The 20,632-nt window shown below is 45.9% G+C and overlaps 2 protein-coding genes across 4 annotated transcripts in view; one reads left to right on the top strand and one right to left on the bottom strand.

Moving 5' to 3' along the window:
* SAXO1 (stabilizer of axonemal microtubules 1) overlaps positions 1 to 7,397 on the top strand; it is a 40,914-nt gene extending 33,517 nt beyond the window's left edge. Inside the window, exon 4 of the mRNA XM_074331522.2 lies at positions 5,328 to 7,397. Within this exon, the coding sequence (XP_074187623.1) occupies positions 5,328 to 6,331 (1,004 nt within the window). The 3' untranslated portion in view covers positions 6,332 to 7,397. The remainder of the gene's footprint in view (positions 1 to 5,327) is intronic.
* Positions 7,398 to 17,581: 10,184 nt separating this feature from the next.
* ADAMTSL1 (ADAMTS like 1) overlaps positions 17,582 to 20,632 on the bottom strand; it is an 891,281-nt gene continuing 888,230 nt past the window's right edge. For all 3 annotated transcript variants that reach the window (XM_074330337.2, XM_074330338.2, XM_019739192.3), the window contains one exon: positions 17,582 to 20,193. In XM_074330337.2, coding sequence (XP_074186438.2) covers positions 20,087 to 20,193 — 107 coding nt within the window. In that variant the 3' untranslated portion in view covers positions 17,582 to 20,086. The remainder of the gene's footprint in view (positions 20,194 to 20,632) is intronic.

Here is a 20,632-nt window from a genome sequence, read left to right as displayed (position 1 = left end):
GGTTGTAATTTTGACATTTTCAAAACACTGTGCAATTGGAAAGATTGAGAGTGTAATTACTTGATGCTCAGCTTTAGGTTTAGCTAAGTTTTTTAAAAAGACATGTTATTGAATGGAATCCCTTTTAAAGAGGTTCTTGCCAATTACCCATATGACACCCTGGCCTTGACGGGCTTTACTGATGGCTTTTCATGCTTATGAATAGTTTGTCATGTGGAATTCTGAGGTTTTCAGGGTCTTGTGGAGGTTTTTTTGTAATATATGCTGGGTGGAGGAAGTTAGAAGTTTGGATAATAATGTGGTTTCAACTGTATTGTTGGGTATCAGAAATCACATGAGGCAACTTTCAGCTTAGGAACCTGTTTTCATAACACTTCATCCATCACAGAAGAGGGCCAGAAAAGCCCTGTCCTACCCACCCCCATGAACCTTGAGGCAGTGTGTAGGCATCTACAGGTAGATGCCCCCATTTCAGTGAGGCCTGAAGTCTGACGGGGAAACATGTGGTTTATATTCAGCAAGATGGTTCCCTCTCAGGCCCCCTAATGCTTTCAAGATGCTGATAGAGCCATTAATGGCTCTTGGAGAAAGATTAGATTTTCAATTAAAATGAAGCCAATTTAAAATAAATAATTGGTAGTATTAACCTAAAATAAACTTGAGTGTGCCTGGGGGTGGGGATGTCAAGACTTCCAGAATGGTGGCGTGAGGAGCTTGGCAAATCCTCTGCCTGAAAAGCAACAATAAAACTGGACAAAACGGTAGAAATCAACCATTTCAGGGCTCAGGAAATGAAAGGCATACAACAAATTGAGAAGCATTTATTTAAGACAAACTACTAAACCATGGTTATGAATAGTGGGAGTTTGTGGTGTTTTATCCCAGGGTTTCCATCACCCCTCACACCCCCATCCCCAGTTCCATCTGGGCACGTTAGGTTGTGAAAACCAGCAGCTCTGCTGCCAGAAGAGGCTGAGTTGATTCAGAGTGGAGTGCCTACCTAGGGGGTTCGATAAAACCAGCAACAAACTCAATGGCAAAAAATTAGGGAAGACAACTTTTGCAGCTAGCGTGAGGTTGCAGTACTAGTTGGGGCAAGCAGCAGACCAGTCAGAAATTTAACAAGGAGATCCAGAAAATAAGAAAGACATAGTGGGTCTTGATAACTCATACATATTTCTGGTGGTCTGGAAGACTGTGCCTATGGGCAAGGGCAGTGTACAGGCTGAAGGGACATCAGAGACAGGGCCTAGTTATCTATTCATCTTCCTTGCCTGAATATCATGCCTAGTGCAGGTACAGAGGAGACATGAGAAAGCCCAGCAGAAAATAAAAGCTGGGCAGACTTGTAAAGTGCCTGATCTTTGACTATTACCCAACACACACACACATATCCATTAGCAAAGGGTAAAAGCCTTACTGGTTTAAGGTACTTAAGCATAACTTCTGATCAATCATTGACTGATTACTAAACTATGCTGATACAGGGTGACTCTTAGGAATCTAGGCTTAATAATAAAAACCATTAAAAAAACAAGCTGACCTAAAATATCAGTGGCCACACACTGCAGGGGAGATAAGATTCTATAGAATTAGTGCAGGCATGTCACTAAAAAAACAGCAACAACAGCTTCCTGTGTGTCTCTTTCCTCGGCTTCATCTAATCTGCTGTTGATTCCCTCTAGTTTATTCTTTATTTCAGTCATTGTATTCTTCATTTTTGTTTCTTTTTTATTGTTTCTATCTCTTTGTTGAATTTCTCACTGAGTTTATCTATTTTTCCCTTAGGTTGATTGAACATCCTTATAACCAATATGTCAAACTCTGTATCTGCTACTGTGTTTCCCTGAAAATAAGACCTTGCTGGACAATCAGCTCTAATGCATCTTTTGGAGCAAAAATTAATATAAGACCCGGTCTTATTTTACTATAATATGAGACCAGGTATAATATAATATAATACAATATAATATAATATAATATAATGCTGGGTCTTATATTAATTTTTGCTCTAAAAGATTCATTAGAGCTGGTTGTCTGGCTAGGTCTTATTTTCGGGGGAAACATGGTAGATTGCTTGTCTCCATTTCATTTAGTTCTGTTTATGGAGTTTTGTCATGTTCTTTCATTTGGGACATGTTTGTTTCCTCATTTTGGCTGACTCCCTATGTTTGTTTCTATATATTAGGTAAATCTGCTACATCTCTTGGTCTTGGCAAAGTGACCTTATGTATTAGGTGTCCTGCGAGGCCCAGTGTGCATTCTCCCTATTCACCTGAGATGGGTGTTCCAGGGGTGTCCCTTGTGTGGGTTGTGTGTGCCTTCCTATTGTATTTGAGCCTTGATTGCTGTTGGCACATCAATGAGTGGAATTGACCCTCAGGCTGATGGGCTGTGAGGGATGCTTGAGACTACAGTGGACAAGCTGTTGTGCAGGGGCTGATTCCAGGGAGTGGGAGTTGATTTAGTGGGGCTGTGGTACCAGACTAGTCTGTCCTTTGGGTGTGTCATTTGTGGCACAGGTTGGGTGGTCCTCTGGTGTGGTCTGAAGTCGGCCACTGGGTGTGTTGGTCTTGGAGCCTCTTAAGTGGGGCTCTGGTGCAGGTCAAGTTCAGTTGCCATTTGTGTCTAGCTTGGTGTCCCCTGATAGGAGCTATAAAATGATCTGTGGTTTGGTGCTTCTTGTGCTGGGCTTGGAGGCTCTTGTGAGAGGTTATGTTGTGAACTGAGGCCAGCTGCCACTAGTGCTGGGCTTGGGACACTTTGGTGTGCACCACAATGTGAGCTGAGACCAGCTGCCACTTGTGCCAGACTTTTGGATGCTTAGTTGAAGCTATGTTCCAAGCCAACACTGGCTGCAGCTTATGCCAGACTTGGGGCTACCTGATGGCAGTTACAATCCAAATTGAGACTGGTTGCCACTTATGCTGGGCTTGGGCCTGCTCGGCAAAAGTTACAGGGCACACTGAGGTAATCTGCTGCTTGTTTGGGGTTTGTGGGCGTTTGAGAGATTTTAGAAAAGTGTGAAGCATGAACCAAGGCAGGCCACTTACGTGGAAAGCCTCTGGAAGAGGTTTAGCCAGGCACATGAGTGGGTTGGGGTCTCAGGGAATCGCCGGGGTGGAGTGAACGGTGTTAGCTTGGTTGATGGAGAGCTCAGATTTGGCACCGTCCCGCACCTGCTGGCTGGGTGGGATGAGTGCTCAACAAAAGAATAATAGCACCTTCAAGCACTTCTGTCCCTGGAGAGAGCTGTCCTGACCCCTGCCTCACCAGCTCTTACCCTGAAGTTAGGCAATTCAGTTCTTCCCCGAAGGTCCCTGGCACTTTTCGTGCTGCTGTCCCTGAGCTGGAGCCAAGAGTGTATAAGTTTGTTATCCAGTGATTCTGTGCTCAGGTCCTTCAACAGGAGCACCTGGGACTCCAGCAGCCCTAGGTCTCACTCCGGTGCAATCACTGCTGCTTTTTCACAGCTAGATGTTATGGGGACTTCTCTCCCTGGCACTGGAGCCTTAGGCTGGGTAGCCTGTGTGTGGTTGGGAGCCCTTACTCTTAAGGAGGGAACTTCATGGCAGAGATACAACTCCTGTTTCTTAATCACCACATGTGGGTGTGGGACCAGCCCATTCCACATCTCCACCCCTCCTACCAGTCTCCTTATGGCTTCTTTATATCCTGAGTTATAGGACTTTTGTTCAGCTAGTCTTCAGGTGGATCTCAATGAAGATTCTATAATTTATTTGTAATTTTGATTGGTTGTGGGAGGCGGTGAGCACAGTGTTTACTGTGCTATCTTGACCAGAAGTCCCATATTGGCTACTTTAGATCTGGTTATTGATAGGCTCAATGGAGGCAATGTAGGACTTGGATTTGAGTCAACACAATGAAAAGAATGGCAGCAGTGTGGAGGTGTTTGAATGGCATTGTTTTCTGTCCCACTTTTCTCACCTGGATTTCTAGTTTCAAAGCTGCCTTGTGTGTTGAAGTTACTTTAAAAGCCCCTGTAGTGCTGTCTGAGGACAACACTTGCTCCTCAAGATGCATGGGAACCATCTCTAGGGAAGATTTCCTTTGGTGCAGACATCCTGCTATCTTGGCTATTCCAGTCCCACAGCAGAGGTTCCTCTTAGACATACATCTGCTAGATACAGTTGCCAATCCTTTCATTCTTTAAACATTTTGAAATTCTTCTTCTCCTCCTGAAAATCTTCCCTGATTATTTGTTAGTAGTATTTTCTTTTACTTTAACCTTCACTCTGTTTAGAAATACAGCGTTCCTAACAATGATGTAGGCTGTCAGAAGAGCATAGTTTTGGAGTCAACTATGTGGTTTAAATTCCAACTTTTAACTCCCAAGCAATGTGACTTTTGGGCTAGTATGTTAGTCTCTCTGAATTTTGGTTTTGGAAATCTGTAAAATGGAGACAGTCATACCTGTTGCAAAGGGTTATTGTGAAGATGAAACAAAATCAAGTATGGAAAGCCCTGAGCTCAATTGACTAGGACATAGTGAGTATTCCTTAATTGTCAGAACCAGATAGTGGAGTGGGTTACAGCATGGATTCTGGATCTGGATTTGCATCCATGCTTTCTACTTCCAGCCATGTGACCTTGAGCAATTTCCTTAAATTTTATGTGCCTCTGTTTCTGCATCTGTAAAATGGGCATATTGATGGTACCTACCTCATTAAGGCTGTCTGAAGATTTATAAGGTTAACATAGAAAGTAGTTCCTATCACATAATAACTCTATACAAGAGGCTGCTGCTATTCTCTCACCAGCCAATACAATGCCCTTATTCCCTTGGAGCAACATATTTGATTTATGTGGATTAGATATATGGGTTTTAAAGGCACAGCAGTTACACCATGGACACTAGGGAAGCCGTTTATCTGGCTGGCAGTCCACTAGTGATGGTTTGTGAATCCCGTCTCACAGCACCACATGCATCTTCCCAGTCACTCTGTATTGATTCAGAGAGTGTTCCTTCCCCATAGAGGAATGGGACTGTTCTGGATTAGGGTAAGCCAGTGGTTGGAATTGATTTCTTGGATCTTCCATGGCTGCGGACCCTCTAAAATCTCTTTGTACAGCATTGTATATGAGACTCCTATAAATTTGTCTCTTTTTCACAGTAACTTTCAAATACCATAAAGTTGAAACATCAAGTCCTTGGTTGAAGTGGTGGCAGGGGATCCACTCTATTCTTCCTTTGTCTCAAGGAACATCTTGCTGGAGATTGGCTTATGGCTTTGGAGGCCCCTTGGAATGCACGCAGGTTGAGTGAATTGATTTATGAGTAATTACCACTTCTGCTTTATTTTCAGCTGATTATTTACCCTGGAACCAACCAAAACGAGAGCTACTTCGTCCGGAACACAACTACCGGCCAGTATCAACCAGGTTTGATAGTAGAACCACACACCAGGATGATTACTCCATAAAGGGCCTAGTGAACACCATGAGTTGTAAGCCTCCGGCCCTGCCCAAGCTCTGTAACATCCCCCTGGAGGACCTGACCAACTACAAGCTGAGCTACGTGGCCCACCCTCTGGAGAAGCGCTTTGTGCATGAGATGGAGAAGTTCAGACCCTGTGAAATCCCCTTTGACAGCCTCACCACCCACAAACAGTCCTACCGGGGTCTGATGGGAGAACCAGCCAAGAGCTTGAAACCTCCAGCTGGGCCCCGTGGGCTGGACACGCCTTTCTCTAACACCACTGAGTTTCGAGATAAGTACCAAGCTTGGCCAACACCCCAGATGTTCTCCAAAGCTCCTGTCCCCTATGTCGCTCCTGAAGAAAAGATGGACTTTCTGACAACAGTGCAGGCCGATTACACATACCCTAAGGGGGCCCCAGCTCAGTCCTGCAGACCTGTGCTCTGTGTCAAGAAGGGCGGTCACTTTGAAAGCTCCACCACCACCAAGGGGGACTACAAGCAGTGGGCCAGCATGCGCGTGGAGCCAATCAAACCCATTCCCCAGCTGAACCTTCCCACCGAGCCCTTGGACTGTCTGACCACCACGCGGGCTCACTATGTGCCCCACCCACCCATCAGTACCAAAAGCTGTAAGCCCCCCTGGTCTGTGCCCCGAGGAAATATCCCGGTGGAGAGCCAGACCACATATGCTGTCAGCTTTACTCCCAAGGAGATGGCTAGGTGCCTGGCTTCATACCCTGAGCCCCCTGGCTACATCTTTGAAGAAACAGATGCTTCGGGGCACAGACTATATAAGCCGATTTCCCAGACAGGCTCTCGGCGAAACAGCCCTCCCCCTGTAGGTGATTCAGAAAACCCCAACCAGCAGCAATTGGCAGTGTCAGCCTGATTAAAAAAAAAAAAAAATTATTTAGAAATTGCACAATACTTTTAAAAGTAGATGATTGAAAGTTATTCATTGGACAAAAAAGGATTCCCCAAAATGAAAAGAAAAAAAATCTCCATCATTTCCAGGACACTTGAATAAAATGAGAATCACTTGACTCAAGGAAAATGACATTTAGTCACTGGCTAATTACTCCCCTTAACCCTCCCTCTGCTGTCTTCCCCTTTTGGGTCCCTTACCTTGTGCTCATGGAATCAAAACCGGTCTCTATGAGGTTGTCTCTGAAACAGATGCATTTTATTGATTTAATTATTCTCTGAATTGACATTATGATTAGCCCTTGCCTAGTATGAAGTGCCAAAGAATAAACTTTATTTTGGGGGGATTTGGATCTGCAGGTCTGTGTGTTCACCCCCACACACTGTCTACGCAAAGAGCAGGCTGTATTTCTGGAGACCTTTGGGGAGACTTCAGATTAAAGCCCCCATTTGTTGTGCCCAATTTTGAGTCTTGTTTTGGGTTCTTTCTGTCTAGGGCAGCCTTACAAGTCATCTCTCTACCTCTTCACATCATGACATACCAGGAAGAACAGTGCTGTCTGTTGGAGCATAGGTCTTTCCAATTACAGGAGATAGCAGTCCCACGGGGGCATGGACTTGCCAGACCTCTCTTACCCCTAAACCACTGCAGGCTGTGATTCCAGAGAGGAGGGGGGAAAAAGAGACCCTGGCAACCAGGCATTCAGCAGCTGGCCCCTGGGCTGTGCATTCTTCTAAATGCTCAGTGTCTAGAAAAAAATGGCGCCATGCTGGACTGGTTCCTGGGAAGGCTGGACCTCCTTGTCCTAAAATGATAATTGTGACCAGACCTGTGACAAAGATGGACTTAATGGTGAACTGGACCTTGCCCTGGAGAAAGGGCTGGAGATTTCTCTTTTGGGTCTAAGGTTTCACCAAGTTTGATACTAAGTAGTTTGGAGATTATTGTGAATTGGGAAGAATCAAGGAAGGACTTTGTGTGAGAGGGCCCACGCTGGGGTGGGCCCATGGGCTCATGGTCTGGGTGAGCCTCTCACAGAGGGATACAGATGGATACCTGGGATACCCACCTTGCTTGAACCCACAGAATGTAAAATATACTCCATGATTTCAGAGAACTTGGGAACATGATGGAGGGAAGAGAAAATTCCAGCTCAAGTCTGGAGACTTGGGCTTCGGGTCAATGCCTGGCTCATGGGTGAGAAGCCTGCCATCTCTTATCCAGGGCTCAGTCTTTCCACAGCTCTCACCTAGCTGCCCCAGACCGGTCCCCACCTCTTGTAGCCTCACCATGAGGTTAGTTTGTGTCACTGGGTTGGGATCTATATCATGTAATCCTCTTTTTGGTTATTTGGGGTCTGGATACCTGCCCTTATGGGATAGAGGGGCTCAGAGAGATTATGCACCTTGCTCAAGGCCACAGAACTTGGAGCACCAAGGTCAAGATCGAAACCTAGGTTTCTGATTCAAGATCCAGTGCTCTTCTCACAAACCAGGCACCTTCCATCTGCTGTGTCTCAGATCCCATGGCTCCATAAGCCAATCAAACCCCATTCTCTTTGTCTGAACTCCGTCTTGGAGTTCATTAAGCTGAAGCAGGTTATTTAAGGAGGGTAGGTTTTATCATTTTGTTTCATCATTTTTTACAAATCAAAGAAATACTGGCACTTGATTTGAAAAGCCAAATAGTACGAAAATGCTTATAAAAATTCACCAATCTCTTATGCCCAGGCCCTTGGCGAGACTCTCTCATTATCACTTCCCCAGAGAACAATGTAAAATTACTTGATCTGTTTCTGCTAATATGTTCCTTCACATTCCGAAATAACGTGTATATACTACTGTCCCTTAACTCAGGATTTTAGACATGGTCCATTTTGGTTAATTAGAAATTTTAGTTCTCTTACACCCCCCTTCCCTTTCCCTTCTTCTCAGAATAGTTACAGGACACGATTGGTTATAGCAAGACTAATAAGCTTTCCTAATGTTTCTGATGAGTAGGAAGGGAAGAAGCTGAAGAAAGATGGAGGACCTGCCTGGTTAAGGAGTGCTGAGCTCTCTTGGGGTGAGGAATGTCCTCTGAGCCCTTCCTTTGTGACATTTAGGGTCACCTCTGTGGTGATCCCAGGCTATATAAGCTACCCAGTGCATCCCTGCTGTGCCTCCTTCTGGATTTAACAAGCCAGCTCTCTCTACAATACCTGTTCTTTTTTAGTGTCAAAAAATATTGTTCTGAAAGTAGTTAACACAAGTGAAAAAATTAAGAAAATACAGAAACTGTAAAGAAGGATACACGTAGCTATTACGGGGACTAGGGGAACACAGTGGTTAAGGGCATACAAGGAGAGTGTCCAGCAGACCTGGGCTTCCATCTTGGCTTTTGCTGCCCAGTAGCAAGGAGACCTTGGTCAAATTCTATGGCAATACTGGCTGCTCGGTTTTGTTGTTTGGATTGAATGGTAGGATATATGTCAATCACTTAGCCCTGGCTCATGGTTAACTCTCATTAAATGTAGGTGAGGAGGATGATGGTGATGGTGATGATGATGATGATGAAGATGGTTGCTGAGTTCTGCCTGGTTGAGTCTACTTGTGATTTTATTGGTCAGTATTGACAAGCATGCAGGTAAGGATGACTGCGCGTGTTTCGTACTTTACAAAGTAAAATATTTACCTTTTTTCATAGACTTAACTTACTTTTTAGTTGTTCTGAGTCGGGGTTGCTAACTGCGCTCCCTGGAATTGTCATTTTAGGAAGCAACATGGGTCACGAGGAGGGAAAGAGAAGCTGAGGTGAGCAGATGGGGCCTTGGTTCCCTCCCCTGCTCTGTCATAGCAGCAGCTTATTCGTCAGTTCTGTGCATTGGGCTTCCATACAGGTGCTTGTTGGGAAAGGTTCTAATTTATTAAAACGCAAGCACATGCTGCTCTAACACCTGATAGGATACTGTTCAACAAACCCTGATGATGGAAGGCTTCAGACACATTGTCTTCTTTTGAAAATAGGTGCACATAATTTATATCACGTTTTTCACTTGGAGAACTAAGTGGGAGCTTAATCATCTACCACAGTCCAGGCTTCTCAAGGCTTTAGACATGTTATAACAGAAAATTATTAAGAGACCAAAGATAGAACACAAAAGTTTTATGTCCAAGCAGGGAACCTGTTTCAGTGCAGAATTCAGTATGCTCTGGGGATGAGGTTCTGGAGAAGAAAACAGGTAAGGCTTTTAAAGCCCCCAAGTGGTAGACTACCTTATCGGAGGAAAGCAGAGTCTCCATGTGAGGCTGATGGGCCGGAGATGGTGAGTTTAGTTGGTGTGGAACCTTGGGTTGGTTGGACGTGTCTGCTGGCTTGGAATATGGTGCCCAGGGGTATCTTTTGGGATGAGGTCCCATTGACAATGATGGTGTCTCCCTGCCTATGCCATTCACAGGGCAGCCCCCGTGTCTGCAGAGGAGGTGGCCAGGGCAGCGCTGATCCCCTGGTTCACCTTACAGTGGACCATCGGCATGGGTGAAGACCCTGGCAGATCACTCTCAGTTTTGGTGATCAGGACCTCCTCTCTGTTTTGCCTCCCAATAAATACAGCACCAAGAGCAGCCTAAAGGACTCTCCCATCTGCTGTTTGTTGGATTTTCACAAGGGTCACCGTCATTAAGAACAAGCCCTTCTTTAGTGTATTGGCTCCAAGATCTTCTCCCAGGCAATGGCTGGAAGGCGGGGAAGGTGGGGCCCCCTGTAAGGGATTCTTTTAGCAATCTGCAGTTTTAGCACCATTTGTCACTGCTTTCAATGGTACTTGGTATTTCAAATCCTGAACCCCTGCCGAGTTCTGCCTTGCAGACCTGCTCCCTATCAGCTCCAGCATTCTTACTGCATTTCTATTCTAGGCTGTGGCTTCCCCTTCTACACTTGTCAGTCATCATTCCACTATCTTCCTCTTGTCGTCTTCAAATTTCTTGAAAACCCTTATCCACGGATAACCTTCATCCTGTCTTCTACACCGTGGCACTTTATAATTTGGTTGGTGCTTTATTGTAGCTTCATGGTGTATGTGAGGCGCTAGGAAGGAGATAAACAGTAGTAGGCAGCCTGCCACTTGACCTGGAGCCAGTTGTAGGTGAGGAAGCACTGCTGGGATTTCATTAGGGTCTTCTCAATTGGAATGTACACCTGGAGGGTGACTTTTTCCTCTGATTTGAAAGAAAGGCAAACCTGGGCAGTGGAGAGTAAGTACCAGGCCAACCAGTGTGTGCAGGTGAAGGGAGTCCTGGATCTTTGGCCATTAATCTCTGAGCCCAGGCCATTCCCCAAGGCTGTGCAGACAGCATCGGACAATGCCCTCCCACCTCCACCCTCAGCCTTCCTACCCCTCTCAGACATCACCAGCGATTTCATGGAGGAGGGCCTCGGGGTTCAGAGTCCTCCACTGCACAGAGTCCACCGCCCAGTTCTGACATCGGAACAGCCATCCTGGCCAGGGCCAGGGCCTTTGCTAGGGGTGGCTGGTGTGCAAGCACTCCCTGCTTGGTCTCATGGTGTTTCTTTCATATGATGTCCTCCAAATACCTTTTCATTGTAGGCTCATTGCTCTAAACATGTTTGCAATAATGTACAGAGTTAGAATAACTGTCCTCCCCACCCCACTCTATGCTTCTGCCTCGAAAGCAGGAGTAAGCGAAGTGCTCAAGGCAATTGGATTGGCATAACAAAACCTTTCCAAAGTGATGTACTTTTTTGAGATATGGTGATTTAGGACCTGAAGATGAATCGAGGGAACCATTTCCTCCAAAAGTGCTTTTCAGCTGTTCAGTCATCAAGAGGAAGTAGGCGGGGCAGGAAGGGGGTATGCAGAGGTCCTAATTGCAGATTAAATGGCCCCCTGGCTCCTTGGGCCTGCCCTGCCATCACCCAGGCCCACATCTGGTCAGCAGGCCTCTAAGTGGGAAGACAGAGGCCCTTCTGAGCATAAATACTGGGGGTGGGGTGCAGGCAGGGGTGTTTTCTTTGGCAGGGCATGCTCAGAATTTCCACACGTCTGGTTCAGCAGGTACTTGGCTCCTCCCAACTTTGGGGTGCAACGGGAATCTGGGAGCCTGTAGACTTTCCAGAACGTAGCTCTGGATTCTGGAAAAGGCATCAGGGCCATGCCAGGATGGGCTCCTCTTTAAGTCATCCTCCTGGGCCACGGGTACCTTGGTCCCTGAGTCTGGATCTTTGGATGCCAGCGTGAAACGTCCTGATGGCTTTCCTTGTCAAGCCTCTAAGTGGGGCAACAAATGCAGTTTGATGCTAACCAAAAGGATTCAGGAATGTTTCACTCCTGCAATTGAATCTATTACTGATTTTCTTGGGCTTTTATTGTCCCCACCAGCCAGCCTTCCTGCCTACCTGCACTCTGCCTACCTACTCAGGGCCAAGGCTGTTCTTTCAATGACAAGGGGGAAGCTTGGTTACTTCCGCGTTGTCCCAAATCCCCATTTCATGTTATAGGATCATAAAACAGAGGAGCCTAAAAATACCCTTTAAACAAGCAAGCAGCTACTTGAGAGTTACAGGCAGACAAAATGCCTGAAAAATGACTGCAATTTGACATCTATGCCAGTGAATGACTTATAAACTAAGAAATTGAATTTTTTGGACTTCAAGCTCTCCTGGGCTTAAAAACAACAACAACAACAACAACAACAAAAACCCACAAAAACTTTTCATTTTAAAGTTTTAAGCAGAGCTCAGTGCTTACTATTAACTTGGAGTGGCTCTTTTCTTGGCTAAGCGTTATAACACCTCCCATATTCGAAGGTCAGTTATTTGGAAACTTCAGCTGTCCAAAACCAAGGCAAGAACCTGGAAGTAAGCAGCCTGTCAGTTGCCAAAATCATTGACATGCATTTCATATATGGAAACCCAGGTACTTGACTCGTTTCACACCCCCTACCCTGGCGCGTGCTCAGCATATTGGCCACTCTGCTCCACCATTTTTTTTTTTTTTAAACACACAGTTCTGATGAACTTCTATTATCTGGTTTACTAGCCTACAGAAGAGTGGGAGGGGTTGCTGCTAGAGGCAGACACATTTAGAACAGAAGGGAGTTACAGCTGATAGCTCAGCCGTGGGAGTAGAGGCTCCCAAATTTAAAAAAATGCAGAACTCAAAAGTATGGCATCTCAGGAATTATGACCCCAATATAACAATAAAAACGTAAGAATATACACACATGCACACTTGCTTGCGCATGTACACACATACAGTTTTTATTAAGACTGGAAAAATATACCATGGTTTGTGATTTCGTAAAAAGAATAAAAAATTATACACATACATTTCTGAAGTATGGACAAATGCATCAACAGTTTTGGATAAATGAATTCCCACTTGTCTCATGTATCCAGAATAACAAGGGAATGGGAATTTGAAATATTTTAATATGAAGTTAACCTACCGGTAATATATATTCGCCCTTCCCAAGGTGTTTTCTTGGAATACCAGCCCTGTGATATGGTCTTCAAAAAAGTTAATTGGACATGCAACTTTGGGGAAAGCTGCAAGTTGTAACGTCCTGTGGGAGATTCATGATGCCTGTTGATATTTTGAAGGCTCTGTGAAACTCTGTGGTAAAGAAAACTTGTTTACTCTCGTGTAATCCAGTATGTGAATCAGCATTCTAATAATTACAATTACTCAGGCAAAACAGGGAATTTGGTGGTGTGGGCAATTGAACAGTCTAGAGGTTTATCTGTGGGCTTTAGGCACAGCTGGATCCAGGAACTTGAGTGCTGCGATAGGAGCTTGCTCTCCATCTTTATTTGGCTTCATTCTCTTCTGCATTGCTTTCTTAGGCAGGCCCTTTTCGTGTGGTAGTTTCCAGCAATTCTGAGCTTACAACAGCCTGTTAGCTAAAAGCCTTTTCCTTTCCAGTGGTTCTAGTAAAAATTCCCTGAATTGAGACTCTTCTGCCTGGCTTGATCCCCATGGCCAGGCAGATAGAAAGTATGCATCGTCCGGGCCGGAATCAGGGTCCACCCCTGGCTCGAGCTGTGTGTATGTGTGGGGTCAATCCCATACGAACTACATGAACTGTGGGAGGGCTGGCGGGTGGAGTGGGTCCCCAAAGGAAAACTGAGGTGTAGTTTCCAGGGAAGGGAGGGATGAATGCTGAGCAGGCAGAAAAAACAGTTTCCAACTCTGACAACAGAGCCCTTTTATTGTGTAAAACCTACTGGAACACACATGGGGAAATACTGCCAAGCAATCATCATACATTTTTCTCCCCCCAAATAAGTTTAGAATACAATAAAATACACATGCATGCAAACATGTGGTTGAACCTTGCTTTGATTTAGAAACCTCAATGGATCCTGCAGTGCCTCAGAGTCAACTCTGCTGAAACATCCTGGTCACTGATGGTTGAGATTGGTGGGCCTCTTGGTAAGTGGGGGGTTATGGCACAGCCAGAGTGCAAGATACAGGAGGCTGGGAACGTTCATTGACTGGACAGGGGACACAGGCGTGTATCTCCTGTGTAGTGGAGTGTTCGCTCGAGTTCTAACAGCAGCAGCAGCACATGCCATCTCACTTAATCTACACACAACCCTCTCTGTTGTTTTATCTTCCAGTCCACGTGGGGAATCGAGGCTCACAGAGGTTAAGCAGCTTGGCAAATTCTTTATAGGCTTGCTCTCGGGGGGGTTACCCTGAGTATCTTCACTCCAATCGGGAGGGCCTGTGCAAGCGAAGAAATTCAGCTCAGGAGTGAATGATCCATGGACCTGGCACCACCTGCTCTGTGCCCTGGCACTGTGACATGCTGAGCTCCAGCTATGGGACAGAGCTACCTGGGTGGCTAAAGAACTTCATGATCCTTCAATTGGCCCGAGCTAAGTCATTTCCTGGCCCTTTCAATGTTACTTAAAAACGATGGTGGGGGTTGGGGGAGAAGAAAACCAAGCCCATGATACACTTCATTACCACACTCCTTGCCTTGAGCGTGAAATATTTCCTAGAGTTGCTCACCTGGTAACTAAGTTGTTCACAGCTTGTCTACTATCCTTCATGGGATTTGTAACGAGGTCAACCCTGGCCCAGTGAGGTCAACCTCATCACAAAGACTTGGCAGTGGGATGTTTGTCATCTAGGAGAAGGAGGCAGGTTTCCCAGGCAGGTTTTCTGGTCTAAATGATGACTGCAATCTCTCAGGTCCTCCTAAACATTCAGCTTAAACAAACAGTATTTATGTTCGGCAGGAGAACTATTCCCCACTGTCTGCTTTCTCTTCACTTACCTAAAACTGCACATTTAAGGTATATCTGTTTACACACATATATAAACCATGTATTTAGGAGCAGCCTGGGAAAGCCTTGGTTGAAGATGGATTTTGCCTTTGGCAAACACAGAGGTGAGTGACATCTGTATATTGTGTTATCAGAAGCGTGACACGTGGTTGATTCGGACCAGGTGCTTCACAGAATCCATCTGAGTGAAGTTGTAAACCTCTAGTTGACAGGCAAGGTGACAGCCCAGTTCTTGTTAGCAGAGGCTTGATTACCAATGTCTGCCTTCCAGTTTAGCGGAGGCAAAAAACCGTGGAAGACCTTGGGGTGCTATGAACATGAAGCTGAGGTTTGGCCAAAGATAACACTCTCTGATCAACTCATACACATCTGACCTGTGAAAGCAACTCTAAGTGGACGGGATGGGTAGGTGGGGGACAGACAATAATTTTAGGTTAATCTTAGGGGATTGACAGAATTCACTGGGTATTCAGTTCTTTGCTGTTTACTTCAAGGCTTGCATCATTACCGATATTTTCCTAGCTGGCAGTATGTGACAGGGGTAGACAACCTTCCCCGATTTAACTCACATTCAATGAATTCTGAGTCTGAATGCTGAAGTCTTTAAATCACAGCTGGTTCATTGAACAAAATGAGTGACACAGAGAGACAAAAGCAAGGGCATGTCACCGTACCTTTTCCCCTAATTTATCCTTCCTTGGGTTAATTCACCAAACAGGTCAGTTTTCATTAGATTATTTCCCAAGAGTTTCATCCTTCTCTGTACCCCACCATTCCCTTAGCCTTTGGGGATAAATTTACCTATTTTGGGGAGCCCCACCGATTAGAGATCTAACTTGTCTCCTTTTAGCTGAGAATCATTAATAAAGTTGGATTATTTCCTTTGCATTTATTTGCAGGATGAGGTGAGGGGATAATAGCATGCTGTTAATGAGAAAATCTACCATTTGGTAAGTGAGATATCCTTAATTTTAACTTTTACTTTTATATTTGCTCACGAATGAGTATTTTTTCCATGTCTCTCTCTCTCTCTTTTGTTTTTTAGTAAATCAAAGGAAATAGCAGCCATGTGTACATTTAGGTATTTTTGAATTGTGATGAGGATTATAAGATAACATGTCTTGGGAGGGATTTTTGAAGTTTGTCAGTATTTTATCGAGTCTTTGAGTGGGCTACACGGACTGACCTGTTTTCTTCCAAGATGCAGAGCTTGGTTCATTACTGCCTCTCTTGCTTACACTATTGTGTAGTATTGAACTTTTAAGGAATGACTGATGTCTTCAATCAAAAGTCATTGGGGAGAGGCTTTCAAAGCTGACAACGGAAGGTAATGTGACATTTTTGCCAGCTCTTGCCTTCATCTCCCCGTCTCCCCAAGGTAGCTTGGATGATTATAATAGCAATTAACATTCATCGAGTGCTTCAGTGATATGCCGGGCACCCTTATATTTCCTCAGCAGGTATTAACTAGTGGTTTTCTCACAACAGCTCTATCCTGTGAGGTATCCTCTTTGTAAAGGTGTGAAAGCTGAGGCATAAATGAACTTTGGTGATTGTTGACCATTCTGGTCTCAGTTGACTCCAGATTTCCTGGGCTCGTCTTGTCAAAGTCCTGGAAACTTCTGAGGCCAAGCAGGGGACTCCAGTGGGAGGAGTTACAAACCCAGGACTGGCCTGTGGTTAAGGTTCCCAACTTTTACATTGTGGTTGGTGGCTTCTTGGTAGGAATCTCTTCTTTTCTCCCTGCTGAGCTCTGTGATTTTGGCTGGACCTATTTTCATACGATTTACTTGAGTCCTTCCCACCATTTAGACTTCCTGGTTTTTCTTTGGAATCTCTGACTCATTTCCCGTCCACTGGGGTCTCTGTAGGACATTGGTTGCTGATATGTGAGTATTTATAGTTCTAGCATTGGCTTTTTCTTTCAAGCAAAATCTAAAACTCCTTAGAAAATAATTGGAATTACTGGAAAACAGGCTGGTGGTTGGCTTTCAGGCTGGGGTCCTCTGGAACGTCGCTCACAAGGGTTCATGTATGGCCATTGTCTGGGCCTGGGGACACGTTGCCCTTTCACCAGAGCCTGGTTATGAAAACGCTACAGTGTGCTGTTGTTTTTTTTGGAACTTCCCATAGTAGCTTTATTTCTATTAAAATGCTTTAAAAATAGGGAGCGCTGAGCCCTAGAATGACATAAGAATTGATTTTAAGGGGCGAGAAAATGATAACTCCAGTAAAATAGCTCATTGTCATTTTCTCCCAACCTCCAAGCAGTAGGGAAGAATGGTGCACATACCAAGGTGGCCACGTGTGGTCAGCTCTCACACGGAGAAGCTGGAGACAGCATAGTGGGTAAGAGCAAGGCTCTGGCCAAAAATCCAGACTACTCGAGTTTGAATCTGTTCCACCAGCTGAATGACCTTGGGCTTCTTTGGGCCTCTGCATACCCATATGTAAGTGGAGACAATCATAGGGTTGGTGTGAGGATTAAATGCAGTAGTGATCTATAAGTGTTAGTCCCTACTGATAGAGTACATCCAGAACTTCAGCACACAGCTACTTCACACTGTGCACGGTGCACACAGGAAGCCTGCACCCAAGTCTACACCTACCCAGAGATGCCCATGCTTGCTTTTCTGCCTGAAGGTACTGTGGCTCCCATCTGCCCCCTACCCAGGGCTGTAAATGAGATGACTGTCAAGGGTAGCATGAAGCCTGAATATGTGCACATCTCCAAACGGAGCTCCTCTGGGTCCATTTACAGAGCTGCCCTTCCAGGCAGGAGCCTCCAGCTCCCCATGCAAAGCTGAAAACTGCAATTCTTCCTCTTGCGCCAAACACACAAGTGGCTGGGAACCCCCCTCACCCTGTGCACAAAACAAGATGGGAGGGCTGAGCTTAAGAGAGACTCAGACAACACGATTTAAATAAATAAGCTGTATTATCTGTACAAAAAATATAAATAGTCTTGTGTTTTAGAGGAGGAAGTGCCTCCTTCCACATTATTCAGCAACCCTGATAATCTTGGGGTGCTGTGGTGTCACAATTCACAGAACAAACAGTAAATGAACATTCATGTCATGCAAGGAGCACACGGCTTCCCACCCCAAACCGAGGTCCTCCAAGCCTGCTCTGAAACCCACTTGCAACAGCTCCAACCTGACATGTGGCAGAGCTGGCGAACACTGCTATGTAGGAAATGTGAATATTGGACACTGGTTTTCAATAGCTATTGAACTAGTAATAACCAGCCACATTAGTAGTAGTATGGAATTTGTCTTCTTCATTCCATGTGTAACTATTGTGTCACAATGAATCACCTCTTATTGCCCCATTACCCCATGTTAACTTTTACAATATATTCTGTACACAGTGAATGGATCCAGAGTTAAACACCAGGTTCTATTAAAAATAGGAACAATACAATAATCACCACTGAGTTTACAGGAACACAACTGCAGGAAGTTACTAAAAAGTCCCCCAAATATTTTGTTTTCTGGATGACAATGTACAATTATTAATATTGCACTTTTTTATACAAGAAATCCTAATAAATATTCACAAAAAGATATACAGACATAGAAAACATTCTATTTTATTTTAAATAAACATTACACTGATTTTAAGTAACATGATTTTTTAGAGCCCACATTTGTGGTGAGGAAGAAAGAGACCCACCTAATTGTTCATAGCTCACCTAGGGAGGACACAGCTTAAACTTGTCTTCCCCTCAATTTTTACTTCCAGGCTGGCTGGAAAATGCAATCCTGATGTCAGTGGTGGCCCTGGAGAGAGTGGCACTTCACAAGCGTGTATGTGAGGGGGTGGTTTATCTGAGGGGTGAGTGACTCTGGCCACCCTGCCAGGATTACGAAACTGTGGCCACGCGGGGGGGAGGTGGCCAAAATCACTTGTCCAAAGCTACTTGATGAATGAGCAATTTGCCAAATAGTCCCAAATTTTCAGTTTTGCCACTTGACTTTGCTAAAGCTGTCTTACTCTAGCTGATGGACATTCCTGGTGTGTGTGTGCTGCTTTGCCTGTCAAATTATCCAATCGTCAAAACTGGTATATATTGATTTCTAGTAGTCCCCTGTATGTGGGGATGGGTTGAAAAGCCTTCTAGGACTGTTTTGGGAGCTTTAATTATCCTTTGGCTTTACCACCGTGCCCCACCACGCCTCCCCAATCTGCTATATAAACAGGAGTGAAAAAACTTTCACTGTGGTCTCTTGGAGGGGCCCGCACAAGCCCGCTGTCCCACACCATGCCCTGGCCAGCTCTGAAATGAAATGGTTGCTATGACCCAATGGATTCTCTTGGCAAATTGATGAATGGATTTGTTTTTGACAAATTGACTCTAGTCCCTGTCCCTTAAGTGGGGCAGAAAAGGCCATAGAGGCAGAAAACCCAGCCTATGCATGCTCAAAATGCCCCTGTCCCACATCGGCAGTGAGTTCTAGGCTGGGGGACTCTAGATTTAGATGATGAGATGCGCGGGTGGCTTTGCTACAGGTGCACAGGTAGGAAGTTCACTGAGACCCCGTGAAGGCATGTCTCTTACCAGAGCCCCTGCCCTCTGTGAGGGCAGCAGAGCTCTGAGCGTCCTCTCCCGCGCCTAGAGTCCCCACCACAGGCACGGGGTTCAGAGCCCCTCTGTGAGCCTCCTGCCTGCTCATTCCTCCCGTCTTCACATCCCCAAAGAGCAGCACGCACAGGCTCCTTTTTGCTTCTGTTTCCTTCCCTTGCTACGTCGTTTTCCACATCGTATGCTTGAGGCCTACTTACATTGCCCCTCTTTTACCCTACGTGGCCCTATTTTGAGTCTCGCTCTGTGTCTCCCACCAGAAGCACTGAGTGCTAGGCTGCTTTCTGCCTCAGCATGGTGGCCCCCACCCATCCTGCTGGCCCCTCCCGAGGCTCAGGGGCAAAGGAGGAGGCAGGGACAGCACGCTCCTGCGTTAACAGTGTGCTGCCAGGAAAGACAGACAGTTGTCCAAAGTCTGGACCAATGCTTTACAAACTGTCTGGGAACCTGCCCTCCCGCCTGCTGGGAGCTCTGGCTCCCTGCTGTCCCCAGGGGCTGTGCCTGCCTCTTTCTAGGTCTCCTCGGGACCCAGATTTGTGGGGAGGGGGCTCTGCAAGGGAGCTCCTGCTGTCTGGCCTGGTCTGCTCTGCAACCTCCTTTGACGTCCGTGCTTGTCCTTGCCCAACATTCTGTCCTCCATCTAACCGAAAGAGAAGACATGCTGAGGTCCTCATGTCTGGGGGGAGTGGAGGGGGTTGGCTGGAGGGGGTGTGTGTGTGTGTGTGTGTGGGTGGGTGGGAGGGGAAAATAAATAAACCAAAGAAAGCTTAAGTTCTGTCCAAGGCGGTTGCGTGAGTCCTTTGTGCGGCCAGGGTAGAGTTCTTCCCTGTGCCCTGTCTTCACGCTTTGCCACAAGTTCCACAGCAGCGAGACTTGAACTGGCTGAGTTGGCAGAGTTTCAGCTGTTTCACCTTCTCGCAGTACCTGGTGGTATCTCTGCACTCCACTGGGAAAGGAGGAACAGGGTGGGGGAGGGAGACAGAAAGAAAATGTGAAACACAGGCTAATGGCTGTGGCCAACTGGGTACTTCCTGGGGTCCGTCTTGGGCACCGGCCTCCTGTGCTGGAGGGGCCACTGCTGTCCACCACCTCTGGGCGGGCCTTGCTCTGGTGGAGCTCAGCCACTTGCCCCCCAGGCTACCAACAGGCTGCAGCTGCTGGCCGAATGCTGGGGCCCAGCCCTGGTCCTGCTCTGCTGCCTTTCTGATAATGCCTTTCCTTCGTGAGGGTGCTTGTTGTCTCCCTCTCCTCAGGACCGTCTCACCTCTTAGCAAGCTTGCCTTTCCCATGGTATTTTAGTCAGTGACTGTTCCCCTTGACATGGTTCCCCAAAGGACTACATTCTGCTCCACTTCGAGGCAATAGGATGTGAGGCCCTGATTGAT

This window comes from Rhinolophus sinicus, chromosome 16 (assembly GCF_057876585.1).
Source record: "Rhinolophus sinicus isolate RSI-liver-muscle chromosome 16, RSI-T2T, whole genome shotgun sequence".
In the NCBI taxonomy this organism is placed as follows: domain Eukaryota; kingdom Metazoa; phylum Chordata; class Mammalia; order Chiroptera; family Rhinolophidae; genus Rhinolophus; species Rhinolophus sinicus.
This window is presented reverse-complemented; position numbering and strand designations above follow the sequence as displayed.